This window comes from Sceloporus occidentalis, unplaced genomic scaffold (genome assembly GCF_023333645.1).
Source record: "Sceloporus occidentalis isolate IW3139 unplaced genomic scaffold, rSceOcc1.0.p SCAF_5, whole genome shotgun sequence".
NCBI lineage: Eukaryota > Metazoa > Chordata > Lepidosauria > Squamata > Phrynosomatidae > Sceloporus > Sceloporus occidentalis.
Genome location: NW_028316985.1, coordinates 119,861,962 through 119,874,604, shown reverse-complemented (window position 1 = coordinate 119,874,604; position 12,643 = coordinate 119,861,962). Strand labels below are relative to the sequence as shown.

At 39.1% G+C, this 12,643-nt stretch overlaps 1 protein-coding gene across 3 annotated transcripts in view; it reads left to right on the top strand.

Annotated features, from left to right (window-relative positions):
• The window catches only part of LOC149312752 (rho GTPase-activating protein 7-like), a 270,354-nt gene that overhangs the window by 245,288 nt on the left and 12,423 nt on the right, over nt 1-12,643 (top strand). For all 3 annotated transcript variants that reach the window (XM_089525291.1, XM_089525292.1, XM_089525293.1), the window contains 4 exons: nt 3,042-4,468; nt 6,897-7,073; nt 9,911-10,070; nt 10,971-11,169. In XM_089525291.1, the coding sequence (XP_089381417.1) occupies nt 3,042-4,468; nt 6,897-7,073; nt 9,911-10,070; nt 10,971-11,169 (1,963 nt within the window). The remainder of the gene's footprint in view (nt 1-3,041; nt 4,469-6,896; nt 7,074-9,910; nt 10,071-10,970; nt 11,170-12,643) is intronic.

Below are 12,643 nucleotides of genomic sequence, written 5' to 3'. Positions count from 1 at the left end.
CTCCATTTTAGGCTTGTAGCTGGAAGGGAAGGATGGTAGATCAGGCAAGACAGGCACCTTACTTCATAGTAACTAAGTGGCCAGCAAGAGTTTAAAACTATTGTGTTTTTTAAAGTGTTGTTTGTTCAATAGAATTCAGCTGATAAAATATCTAGATACGTGGAAATGTTTAATTCCTACTCACTTTAAAAGAATCAATCTGAAGCTTAAGCAAACTTAATAATACTTAGTTGAGGGAAGGGATGTAGTGGAGATTCCTCCAGGTAATTAAATGATCCCTGGGCTTATCTCCTTTGTTAACAAGGCCCCCTCATCACTTTGCTTTGAAAGAAAGAAAGAAATGCTAGTTAAAGATAGTTTCTGATAAGTTTTGTTTTGTGGTTTCTCGGGGTTTCAGATTGTCTGAGCTATTTCCTTTTAAAATACATTATTCTCCATACCTTTTCTTGTATTCTTCTTTAATAATTTAGTACTTTTGCATATAAATAGAAAGCAAGATTGGCACTTCTATACTATTAATACCTTAGCCTTCCTGTTTAACTGCTTGAACTAGATTGCCTTGCCTTGCCTATAAAGAAAGAAATCAGTGAAGGGGGGGTATCTTTGAAGTGTTGGCAGTGTGAACCATCAGCTGCATCTCAAAATCCATGCAGTCAAATATTGTAAGATGCCAAGAGCCAATTCTGAAAAGGCCTTTTCTACAGATTCTGTTTTATTGTTAGCTGCTAGCTGTGGGAAGAAAGGAAGAATGGCTAAGGCCTGGAGGCATCAACCAGCAGCAGTCTCTCTCTGGTCTCATTAGTCACACTTAGAAGACCCTTTAAACTGAGTCAGGAGTTATAGGGCTACAATTCAGAATACCTCTTAATTGCAGCCAGGGAAATAAACAGAGAGACACTATTGACCAAGATTGCAGAGTCCTGCCTTCACTGGCTCCAGTCAAATATTTTATGCATGCCATAGTTTTTCAGTGATCTACATAGAATCCGCTATGACTAATTGTACATCTGCGGAGGCTTGGGTTAGTGGCAGTAGAGGATGCATTACTTGCTAGAGTTCTTTCCAGCTTGAACAGAATTTTCTTCACATTCCAAACAAATGTTTTGGGGTTTTCTTTTGTTAAAACTGCATTTTAAAATATGTATGTATGGGCCTGAACAGACAGGCCAAAATAAAGCTGCTTCAGGTCACTTTGGAGGTATGCTGTTTAAATGATGCATGGGTCCTAAGAGGCCGGAAGCCACGCCAAAGCCATACTCCAGTCCTAAGGACTGGAGTGCAGCTTTGGCGCAGCTTCTGGCTTCTTAAGATGTGTGCATCATTTAAACAGCATGCCTGCAAAGTGATCCAAAGCAGCTTTATTTTGGCGTGTCTGTTTGGCCCCTATGTATCACAGAACATAATACTTGCCTTTTTGCTTCTTAGATTAATTGCAATTCATAGCATTGGCACCACACAGAAAGAGCCAATTTTTTATCAATCTGTGGGCCTTCTAACTGGAATTTTTCTTGCCAGCTCTGCCCCTCCCAACTGCATGAAATCAAGGTTTAAGAAAAGTGTCTGAATATATAAACCTAACTGTATTTTAAGATCTTTCAGGGAGGGCTTTCTCTTGGTCCCACTACATCACAGATATGTCTGGTGGGAACTCCAGAAGTAACCTTCTCAGTAACTGCTGTCAGCCTATGGAATTATTTTGTTATAGAGGTTCGTTCCCTCTGATCTCTTTTTGGCAACAGGCAAAGACCTTCCTATTTAAACACAGCTTCAGCTTTTAACTAGTTAGGGTAATGCAATGGGTGTGCAACATGTGTGTTTGTGTGAGAGAGAGAGAGAGATTTATGCTCTTTAACTGTTCTAAATTAAAAATTAAATGGATGGCTTAATGTTCTAATTTTTATGTTCTGATAATCTGAGCTATTTTCTTTTGGCGTATAATGTAAGCCACTTTGGATCCCATATGAGAGAAGAGTGGGATGTAAATTAGATAGATAGATAGATAGATAGATAGATAGATAGATAGATAGACAGACAGACAGTCAGACAGACAGAGAAGCTTGCGTGCATGGTTCCAACCTGTCACTTTTCCGTATCAATATTGTGAAGCGGGAGAGTGTGGAGATTAATATGATTTTATGTGAAATGGAATCCCAGTACTTTTTTTTTTTAAAGAGAGAAATAAGTTTGTGAAGAATTTAGACTAGAAGAAGATGAAGAGTGCTTCTTTATTCACCACCCCAGCCCCTCCCAGCCCAGCCCAACCTAGGAACTGTCTTATACTAAACTAGATCACTGGTCCATCTAGCCCAGTATTTTCAACTACTGGGAATAACTCTAGGATTTTAGGCAGGGTTCTTTCTTAGCTCTACCCAGAAATTCCAAATATGCAACAGGAGAATCCCATCTAAGTAACTAACCAGCCCAAATCCTTTATAGGTTTCAAAATTTGGCAAGGGGTTTTCAACATGATGTACAAGTTCAATAATTGTACATACACGTGTTTTCTTTTTTTGTGTATGTAGAGCCATTCTACAGGAACATAAGAAACTGTCTTTATTGAGCAAGATCATTGGTCTGTCTAGTTCAGTGTTATCTGCATTATATGACAGTTGCGCTCTGGGATTTTACACAAATGTATTTCTCAGGCCAAGACCCTAGATCAGGCAGGATGGAGTACAGTGCTCAGACTATGCAGCTCTTTTTAACTTCTGTACATGGAGGAAGATTTGAACAAGGTGCAAGGTGATCAAGAAAAAACCCTTGCACATGTCCAAAAGAAAGTACACACATGCATAATAAGCACCAACAGAATTCTCATTTCAGTTTTACCTACACATGCCAGAGATTGGACCTTGGGACTTTGCAGCCAAACCATGCACTTAAGAGGAGGTATACTGTGTGCTTGGTAAATCCCCAAGTGTTCAGATCAACATGGCATTGCTAGTTGAAATAACATGAGCCAACTGTAGTTTTTCCTCTAATTTTCAAACTATCTCACCATTCTGATTTGCCCTCATTCTGGATTCCCTGTTCCATTGCAGAGTGAAGATTCAGATGAGGATGAACCTTGTGCAATCAGCGGCAAATGGACTTTCCAGAGGGACAGCAAGAGATGGTCCCGGCTTGAGGAATTCAATGTTTTCCCTCCCAAGCAGGATGTGAGCCCCTCATCCCCAGACATGCCTCCTCTAAGCACTGCAGCTAGTCATGAAAGCATGCTGACAGACCCCAGTGATCACCAGGAAGTCATTTCCATCCACAGTATCAGTAGCAACAGCAGTCCTCCCACGGCCTCCCAAAGTGAATTAGCCACACCTAGGACCAATTCGGTCATTAGCATTGGCTCATCAAGCAATCTACTGGGAAATGAGGACTCCTTCAGCAGCATGCCCTCACCTAAAGAGCTGTCAAACTTCAGTTTTAACATGAAAACTAATGAGAAGAATGCCAAGTCCAAAACAAGAAGCCTTTTAAAGAGGATGGAGAGCCTTAAAATAAAAGGTTCTCATCATGGTAAAAACAAAGCCCCTTCGAAGCTTGGCCTTATCATCAGTGGTCCCATCTTGCAAGAAGGTGTGGATGAAGAGAAATTAAAGCAACTGAACTGTGTAGAGATCTCTACCCTTAATGGCAATCACATCAATGTCCCTATGGTACGCAAAAGAAGCGTCTCCAATTCTACCCAGACCAGCAGTAGCAGCAGCCAGTCCGAGACTAGCAGTGCAGTCAGCACCCCTAGCCCCATAACAAGGACACGGAGTCTCAGCACCTACAGTAAAAGGGTAGGGATGTACCTGGAAGGCTTTGATCCTTTCAACCAGTCAACATTCAATGATGTCCTGGAGCAGAACTTTAAAAACCGGGAGAACTTTGCAGAAGACACCGTCTTCTTCATTCCAGAAGACCACAAACCTGGAACATTTCCCAAAGCTCTTTCTAATGGGAATTTTGCTCCCTCAGAGAACAGCACATCTGTGAATTGGAGAACGGGGAGTTTCCATGGGCACGGTCATCTCTCCCTCAGGAGGGAGACCAGTTCTGACAGCTCCAAAGAACTGAGCATTGGAAAAAGACGCAATTCTTCCAGCTCTATGTGCAGTCGCCTCAGCATTTATGACAATGTGCCAGGCTCTATTCTCTATTCCAGCACGGGTGACCTGGCTGATCTTGAAAATGAAGACCTTTTCCCTGAACTCGATGACATCTTGTACCATGTCAAAGGCATGCAGAAAATTGTGAACCAGTGGTCAGAGAAATTTTCAGATGAAGGAGACTCAGACTCAGCTCTAGACTCAATTTCTCCATGCCCTTCATCTCCCAAGCAGATCCTCCTTGATGTGGACAATGATAGGACAATAGCCAGTGACCTGGACAGCACAGGAAATTCACTGAACGATACAGAAGAGCCTACAGGAATTCAGGAGAGAAGGGACTCTGGGGTGGGTGCATCACTGACACGGTCTAACAGGTCAGTAAATATGTGTCTTGATCTACCACAGGGATAAGAAAGCTCAGGGGATCAATCAGGCAGTTTTCTCCAGGCCTATGGAATCAATGCACCAAACTTTCATATCTCACTCCTCTGTTTTTCTACTGCCAACTCTAATTTCCAGTCCTTTATACATGACAAATGTACCTTAGTTAGTAGTAATAAATTAATTTAAGTAAAATGGTGGCACAGGGCATTTCACTACCACCACATGAATCATAAGGCTACTTAGATTGATAAATAAAAATATTTATTTGATTAAGTATAAAATATAAGTATATATTTACCATATATTTTGTTTGTACCCAGAGTCGGAGTACATTTCTACCAATTCTGAATCCAGTTGTTTCCATTTCCACTTCTGCAATTCTGACTCCAACTACACAGCCTTAGTTTTCCTATGTTGAAACTGGGGTCACACACCCCATAAATGTAGCTCAAAATCCACTTCTGGCTTCATAAAAATGCTGAGGAGAGAACAAGTCATGAGGAATCACCATCCATAGAGTTTTTCAAGAGTACCCATTTTCCTTTCTTACACCAAAATATTTGGTGGGGTGATCTGGAGGCTTCAAACTACCAAGAAGGTGGCCACATGTGGCCCTTGAGCATGGGGTTGCCCACCTATTGTCTGATATAAGTGGGTCATGTAGCTCTGTATAGCAGTTGTTATCATATCTAGTAAATAATGAATAATTAAGAGCTACTTGATTTGTATTTCTATAAACTTTCCTAATGGAAATGTTAGCTAAAAATCTGAAACAGGTTTTATAAAATGGTACAATAACAGCAATATAGTGATTACTATTTTTAAAAAGTAGAATGATAGAAAAACACCTCTTAAGAGTATAAAAATCTGCCGAGAAAACATTTGGATAAGCAAAATTTGTTTAACAGCTCTTAAAACCCCGAAGAATAAAAGTTTTTCTGAGGCTTTGGATGAAAAATATGTCATTTAGCACAGGGATTTTTGAAACAAGTAACTAGAAGTGCTGGGTTTTTTTTCTGTTCTCCTCTAAATGAAATACAAGTGGCCTCTGGATTGGGATCCTAGTTGGGGGATTACAAAAAAGCCCTGCCTTCTTTTTGCCCTTAATAAGATCCTGATCCAGACTGGATACTTTCAGTTGCATTATCCAAAGATGATTCATCTGTTGTAGTGAATCATTCTTTGCCAATTAAAATTGTAGAAACTGGGACTCTCACTTGGATTGAGACTGCTGCCCATGTTGAGAGTTAAAAAGTGTGAGGAGATGTAGCCACTAATAATGGCTGGAGTCCTGTTGGTGAAATATAAATCAAATTTATGCCATCACAGTTCCCTTTTCTTATTGTTGTAGAGGTCAAAATTCTTTACCAACCATAAGAGTGCTTAGGTCCTGGATTTTCTCTTGCATTTTACAAGTGTTGTATGTCTTGCGTGTTATATGTATGGTGATATTTCATTAGATTATGGAAGATTATAGCTACATCCTTCGGCATAGCCCAAACGAATCTTGCCACATCTAGACAATTAATCCAGCTGTAAAATGCCACAAATAGTAGCTGCAATACTTAACTTTCGTGTTTGCCATGCATCTTGCTTGAGACAAGCCCAGGGATGAGAAAGGACAAAAGAGCAGGAAATCTACTTATGTGGTACCAGATACTCTTACAAAGTTCTCTTTCTCACCCATTCTTGCCCTGCTTTCACATGTGGAATATATACTCCCAAGAAATGAAAAACATGAAGTAGCTTACATAAAAAGTCAGCATAGTCCAGTGGTTTGAGTGCTGAACTAGGACTACAGGAGGCAGAGTGATAGATGAAGTCATGTTTTCTCAACCTTGGAGGCAGAAGGGAATGCTTTGAATATTGGTTGAGTGAAATTTTCTGATTTTTTCTCCATGCAATACCTAATGAGAAAGTCAACACACACACACACACACACACACACACACACACACTGAATGGTGTTAGACCTTTTCAGTGTGTAGTGCAAAACAGGAGTGCTCCAAGCCATGTATCTTTTACTTCTGATTTGTTCTGCTTTATTTTGCAAGAGTTCCAGTCTCGTGGCTCCTTTTCCTAGATTCTTTCATTATAGCTAAGCAATCAAATTTGGATTGCCTCATGCTAGCAGGGAGAATGCATATGGTTTTATAAAGGTTTTATAAAGATCTTGAAGACCCTTACCAGTAAAATCTAAGTGCAGTGAACTCAGGATGATTTAGCCATCCAGTACCCTATATGTTGTTATGCACTCTGTGCAGCAATTTTCATAATGTTTCTGCTTTACATCACCTAGATGTTGGTGCAGTGTGGCTCATCACTCCTTTATGGCATGTTATGCTATGATACTTTTCTGTATAACTTTGACCTGTCTGTGGTATTAAACCTCTGCTGACTTTTCTCCCTCTCCATAAGGCACCGAATGAGGTGGCACAGCTTTCAGAGTTCCCATCGACCAAGCTTAAGCTCAGCATCATTGCAGATTGACTGTCAGTCTGTGGCACAGATGAACCTGCTGCAGAAATATTCCCTTTTGAAGCTAACGGCACTGCTGGAGAAATACACACCTTCAAATAAACATGGCTTCAGCTGGTAAGGAGCTGCATACATCCTTGACAGATCTTTGACTAGTTGGAACTTTTTTATATATATAATTCCTCTTTTAAAAAAAAATTACACAGGATGATGCACAGACTTGGGCTTTCACACATCTAAAGAGTATAAATAGTCCACAATTCTGGAGCAGTGGTTTATTGGGTTGGGTCCAGATTTTTAAAAAAAAACAAAACCAAAAAACAGTGAAGCTGAGGGAAACAAATTTCCCTCTTCTTTCCTCCTCATGGCACCAGCACAACCAGATATACAGTGAGGGTATGGTTCTTGTGGGCCCTGTGAATGGTAAAAAATGTGGGTGATCATGCCCCATGTTATTCCATGGCAGTGATGTCTGCGTGAACAAGTCAGCACATCCACTTGCATGCACCGCCATTGAATAATATTGGGTGTGGCGATCTACGAGTAGTCTAAACCACAGATCGCCAGCCCACCCAATCCACCATGCACCATGTTGCAGGTGCATAAATCTAGATTCAGCTCTCTGCCTAACTGTATGTTGTAGACTGCAATAACTTTTAAGGTTATGTTGTAATACATAAGTCTTAGGTCATTTAGTAAACATGTTCTATCATAAAAATGCCAATAAGAATGTTAATGTCTGATAAACAGTGCTGTTTCTATGGGAATATATGGTAGCCAAAAGTGCAAAATAAGTATTATTTCTTTAAGTAGCGGCAGTCTGCTCTACCACTATTTCTGCATCTGGTCTCATCCCTTCCTTCTTTTCCTTGGGACTAGCTGAGAGTATTTTAAATTCAGCTTCAAAGCTTTTCCTGTTCAAAAGCTGTTATTATGGGATCCTGTACTAAATACAGAAGTTGTTTGTTCTGAAAGACAAAAATAAGTTTTGCCCAGTTTATCCTTGCATGCTTCAGATTCTCAGCGGACATCGTAATGTATGTGGATGTGTGTTTGTTTTTAATGTTACGTTCCAGTGCCATGTGTTTTGATGGAATGGGAATTAAGCATATATTTATATCAATAACGTTCTGTGTTAAGCTTTGTGGAAACATAAATGAGGTGGGATGGTTGTATGGTAGATTAGTCATTCATAAGCCAAAAAATGTTGTTTATATAGCTATCCTGTAAGTTTAGAATTCTATTGGTTTGTGTCATTCCTAATCCTGCTTCACATATTAACTTGCTTCTTTGCTGAACTCAACTTAAAAGTGTAAAGCAATTTTATTAAGTGAAATGGCAGGGCTCTGGAATTTCTTAGGGTAGGCTTTATTCCTTAGTAGGTGAAACCAATGGAAAGACCTTTACCCAAAGTGGGTAAAGAAGGTGTGGTGTGTGGGGGGGAATGGGCCTCTTGAAAAGGTCACTTGTCAAACTAAAACTTGTTACTGGCAAAAACCAATGTATTACATCAGTTTCCTGCTGTGACACAGGCTGGTGGGTGGTGAAGTGGGTTTGAGGGCTTTTTAAAGCAAGTGGTTAACATACAAAAAGCTCATTGTTCCCATGTCTGTCTTTCCTAAGAGTCCTAAAGAAGCAAGATTATAAAGGGTCATTGACTGCTAGATTTGTGTTTGACTCTTACAGGTTTTGACATGGCCACCCTCATACTGCCCTATACCTTTTGATCTGGCACATCGGGGCTTACAAAATTAGCAAACTGAAATGATCCACCTATTTAGTGATACAATGCATAAATTGATTCTGTAGCAGTATCTTCATATTTTTTTAATGTGATCATCATAATTGTTTTGACATGGCAATCCTCAAGGTTTCATCACTTAGTTGGTGTACAGGCTGTGCCAAAAGTTTACTATATCATTAATTATTAAATTAAATGTTCAAATTGGCTGCCATTTTCTTCTAAACACATTCTTACTCAGATGATGCATGACCTTTGTACATTCCGAAGTAAAGATACATTTTTCCTGATGGTTCCCAAATTCTAATGCAATAGACTTCTTTAAATCATCTAAAATGCCTGTGTGGCATGGTGGTGGTAATAGAGTGATAATTTTCTAACACACTTTATTCTGTTCATCGCAACACTTCAAAACATTGTGTTGATATGAGAATTTGGCTAGAATTGATTTCTACATTTTGTAGATAAATTAAAGGTTAGACCAAGCCCCCTTGGCAGAAGAAACATAGGAATTCAATTTTCACTTGGAAGATTAATTTAAAAAAACTTTACACACTGGTGACACAGCAAGTTAAAGGCAGAGCATGAAGAACAATATTTTTCTTGACTACAAGTCCAAAAAATAATTCCTGGGGGGAAAAGGTAACATTTCCAAGCTCAGTTTAAAGCATTTTGCATTTAATTTTTGAGGCTTTTTAAATATCTTACTGTATAGGGAAACAAAAACAAAAAAAGCTTTCATAGCGAGTGATAACCTCTAGTCTTGCAGTGAAAGGAGTTCATCTGGTCAGTGCCTGGTGAGAGGCTGCCTGGAAACTTTATATAACCTGCAATAAATTCCATGCTGGGTAGAATTTAGCATGTAGCTTTGTAAAATTAAAATTCATTTAAAAAAAAATTAAAGTGACTAATTAAAAAACAGTTGATTAAAACTATCAGTTAAAATCTATTTAGGATTCTACTCTGTAATATTGTGCTTACCTTTTAGGGACTTTTCTGACAGCCTTTTCTTAACATAGCAGAATATTGTAATTCAGGTTTTCCATACTGCTATTCTCAGTCAAGTGAGATATTTTCTGACATTCCTCCTTCCACAGCCCAGAGATGGAAATAGAAATGTAGAGTGGGTATTTGAGAGAGACAACACATGCACATGAAAAAGACACTTGATACTTTGTCAGCTTTTATCACACTTATTTCTGTTCCTCTGCAGGGCTGTGCCAAAGTTCATGAAAAGGATAAAAGTCCCAGATTATAAAGACCGAAATGTGTTTGGAGTTCCCTTAACAGTTAATGTCCAACGTACAGGACAGCCTCTTCCGCAGAGCATTCAACAAGCCATGCGATACCTTCGCAACCACTGCCTGGATCAGGTTGGATTCTTTATTCCACTCTTGTTTTCCAGAATTCCCAAAGTTAATTTTCGCCAATGCTCTTGTTTAGCTCTTTGCTTTTGAGAACTGTGTTGATAGGTCAAGAAAATACATTGAGAACTGAATTGTAATCCCAAACTCAAAATAATGTCATCTGTCAATCTACCTACCTTCTTCTCTTATTAGAGTATCAGACAAAGAAAGATATGTGGTGATGTTCCAGGAAAGTGAGAGAGAAAAGGGAGTCACTTGTCTGTATGTTCTTCCACATAAGGGTAAACTTCTTACACTTAGACAGCTAGGATGTCAAAGAAAAATTTATACAACACTTTTCCTCCCAGGTACTTTTAATACAAGGAATATTAGAATCATAGAGTTGGAAGAGACCACAGGGGCCATCCAGTCCAACCCCCCCCCCCAAAGAAGGAGAATCCACCACCCTCCGAGGGAATATGTTCCACTGCGAAACAGCTCTTACTGTCAGGAAGTTCCTCCTAATGTTGAGGTGGAAACTCTTTTCCTGTAGCTTTCATCTATTGTTCTGGAAAGCTGACTCCGTCCTCAATATGATATCCCTTCAAATATTATACAAAGCTATCATATCACCTCTTAACCTTCTCTTCTCCAAGCTAAGCATACCTAGCTTCCTAAGTCTCTCCTCATAGGGCATGGCTTCCAGATCCTTCACCATTTTCAAACATGTGACCTTCTATTTCAGTCTGATATGGAAGAAGATAGAAGAACTATAAACATATGCTACTTTTTCACAAAACAAAGCATTGAATTTGATTCACTGCCACCTTGAAACCTGGGTTTGAGAACATCCACCATCTAATTGCAAACCAAAGAACCTAAATAATCTATTCCATATAATGTGTATATCTGTCTTTTGCCAAGTAGGTTGGCCTTTTCCGAAAATCTGGGGTCAAGTCAAGAATCCAGGCATTACGACAGATGAATGAAAGTTCAACAGGGAAGGTCAGCTATGAAGGGCAGTCTGCATATGATGTGGCTGACATGCTGAAGCAGTACTTCCGTGATCTCCCAGAACCACTCCTGACCAACAAACTTTCAGAGACTTTCTTACAGATCTACCAGTGTAAGTCATGGATTTTCATCAGTTTCATTTTTAGTCATCTTTAAATATGTCTTCTTAGATACATAATTTTTTTTCTTAGATACATAATTTCTTAGATACATAATTTCTCAGACTAATATGCTAAAAACAACATGTAGTTTGATATTTTGGACTGGATAGCCCTTGTGGACTCTTCCTGCTTTTTGGTTTTATATCTCATTATGTATATGCAAATGTTCCAATAATAATAATAATAATAATAATAATAATAATAATAATAGGAGCCCTGGTGGCGCAGTGGTTAAATGCCTGTACTGCAGCCATTCACTCAAAACCACAAGGTTGTGAGTTCAAGACCAGCAAAAGGGCCCAAGCTCGACTCAGGCTTGCATCCTTCCGAGGTCGCTAAAGTGAGTACCCAGACTGTTGGGGGCAAATTAGCTTACTTGCTAATTAGCTTACTTGCTGTTCACCGCTATGATCTTTGGAATAGCGGTATATAAATAAAACAAATCATTATTATTATTATTATTATTATTATTATCCAAAACCTATCTGGCCCCAATCATTCCAGATAAGGGATACTCAACTTGTATTAGCATTTATGTTAATAAAATTTATTATTTTGTAAATACGTGGAGTGGGCCCTTATTTGCCTGGCAAAAACTGACAATACTATTCATGGTGTGGATGAGTCTAACATTTCTCAAACTTCCTGGCCTGCATCCTATAATTTCTGCTCCAAAACAACCTAGCACCAATTACCAATCAGACATCGGTAAGCGATTGCCCTCATTCTGCTCATGCATGTATTTCCTATCAGCCCTAATTATTTATTTATTTATTAAAGTATTTATATACACCCTGTATCTGAATATTTCAAAGCTCTGTACAATAAAATAAATTTAGGACAATAAATAACAATAACTAATTTTAAAAGGTTAATCATATCCTAAATCATTATCACTTGAAACCAGATTATGTAAAAGAACTTAAAACAATTTAAAATAAAATAATGTGCAAATTCGATAGAATCAATTTGGCCCCAAGAAACTTTAATAAAAATACATTTTTCAACCAGGAACTGAAGTGACATCAACATTGGGACCAATCTGAGGAGAAGTTATTCCATAAATAGGACGTCACAACTAAGAATCTCTCTTCCATGTCTTCCCACATATATGTATGGGACACAAAGGAGAGCTCCTTCAACAGATCTCAGTTCCCAGGCACACATATATAGTCAACAGAGATAATAGTGAGGGATGATGAAGACTGCAGTCCAATATTTGGAGGCTGCCCATCCCCATGTATAGCAAAGGATACAGAGATTCTTGCATAGAGTCCCGTGCATGACACCAATTGCTGTGTGCAAGTATAGTGGTCCGTCCACATTCGCAAACTTGACATTCGTAAATTTAGTTATTCACGAGCTCTCTCCTGGCCCTGCCCATGCTTGAGACAGCTGTCCTAAGCATGGAAGAGGAAGTGGGAG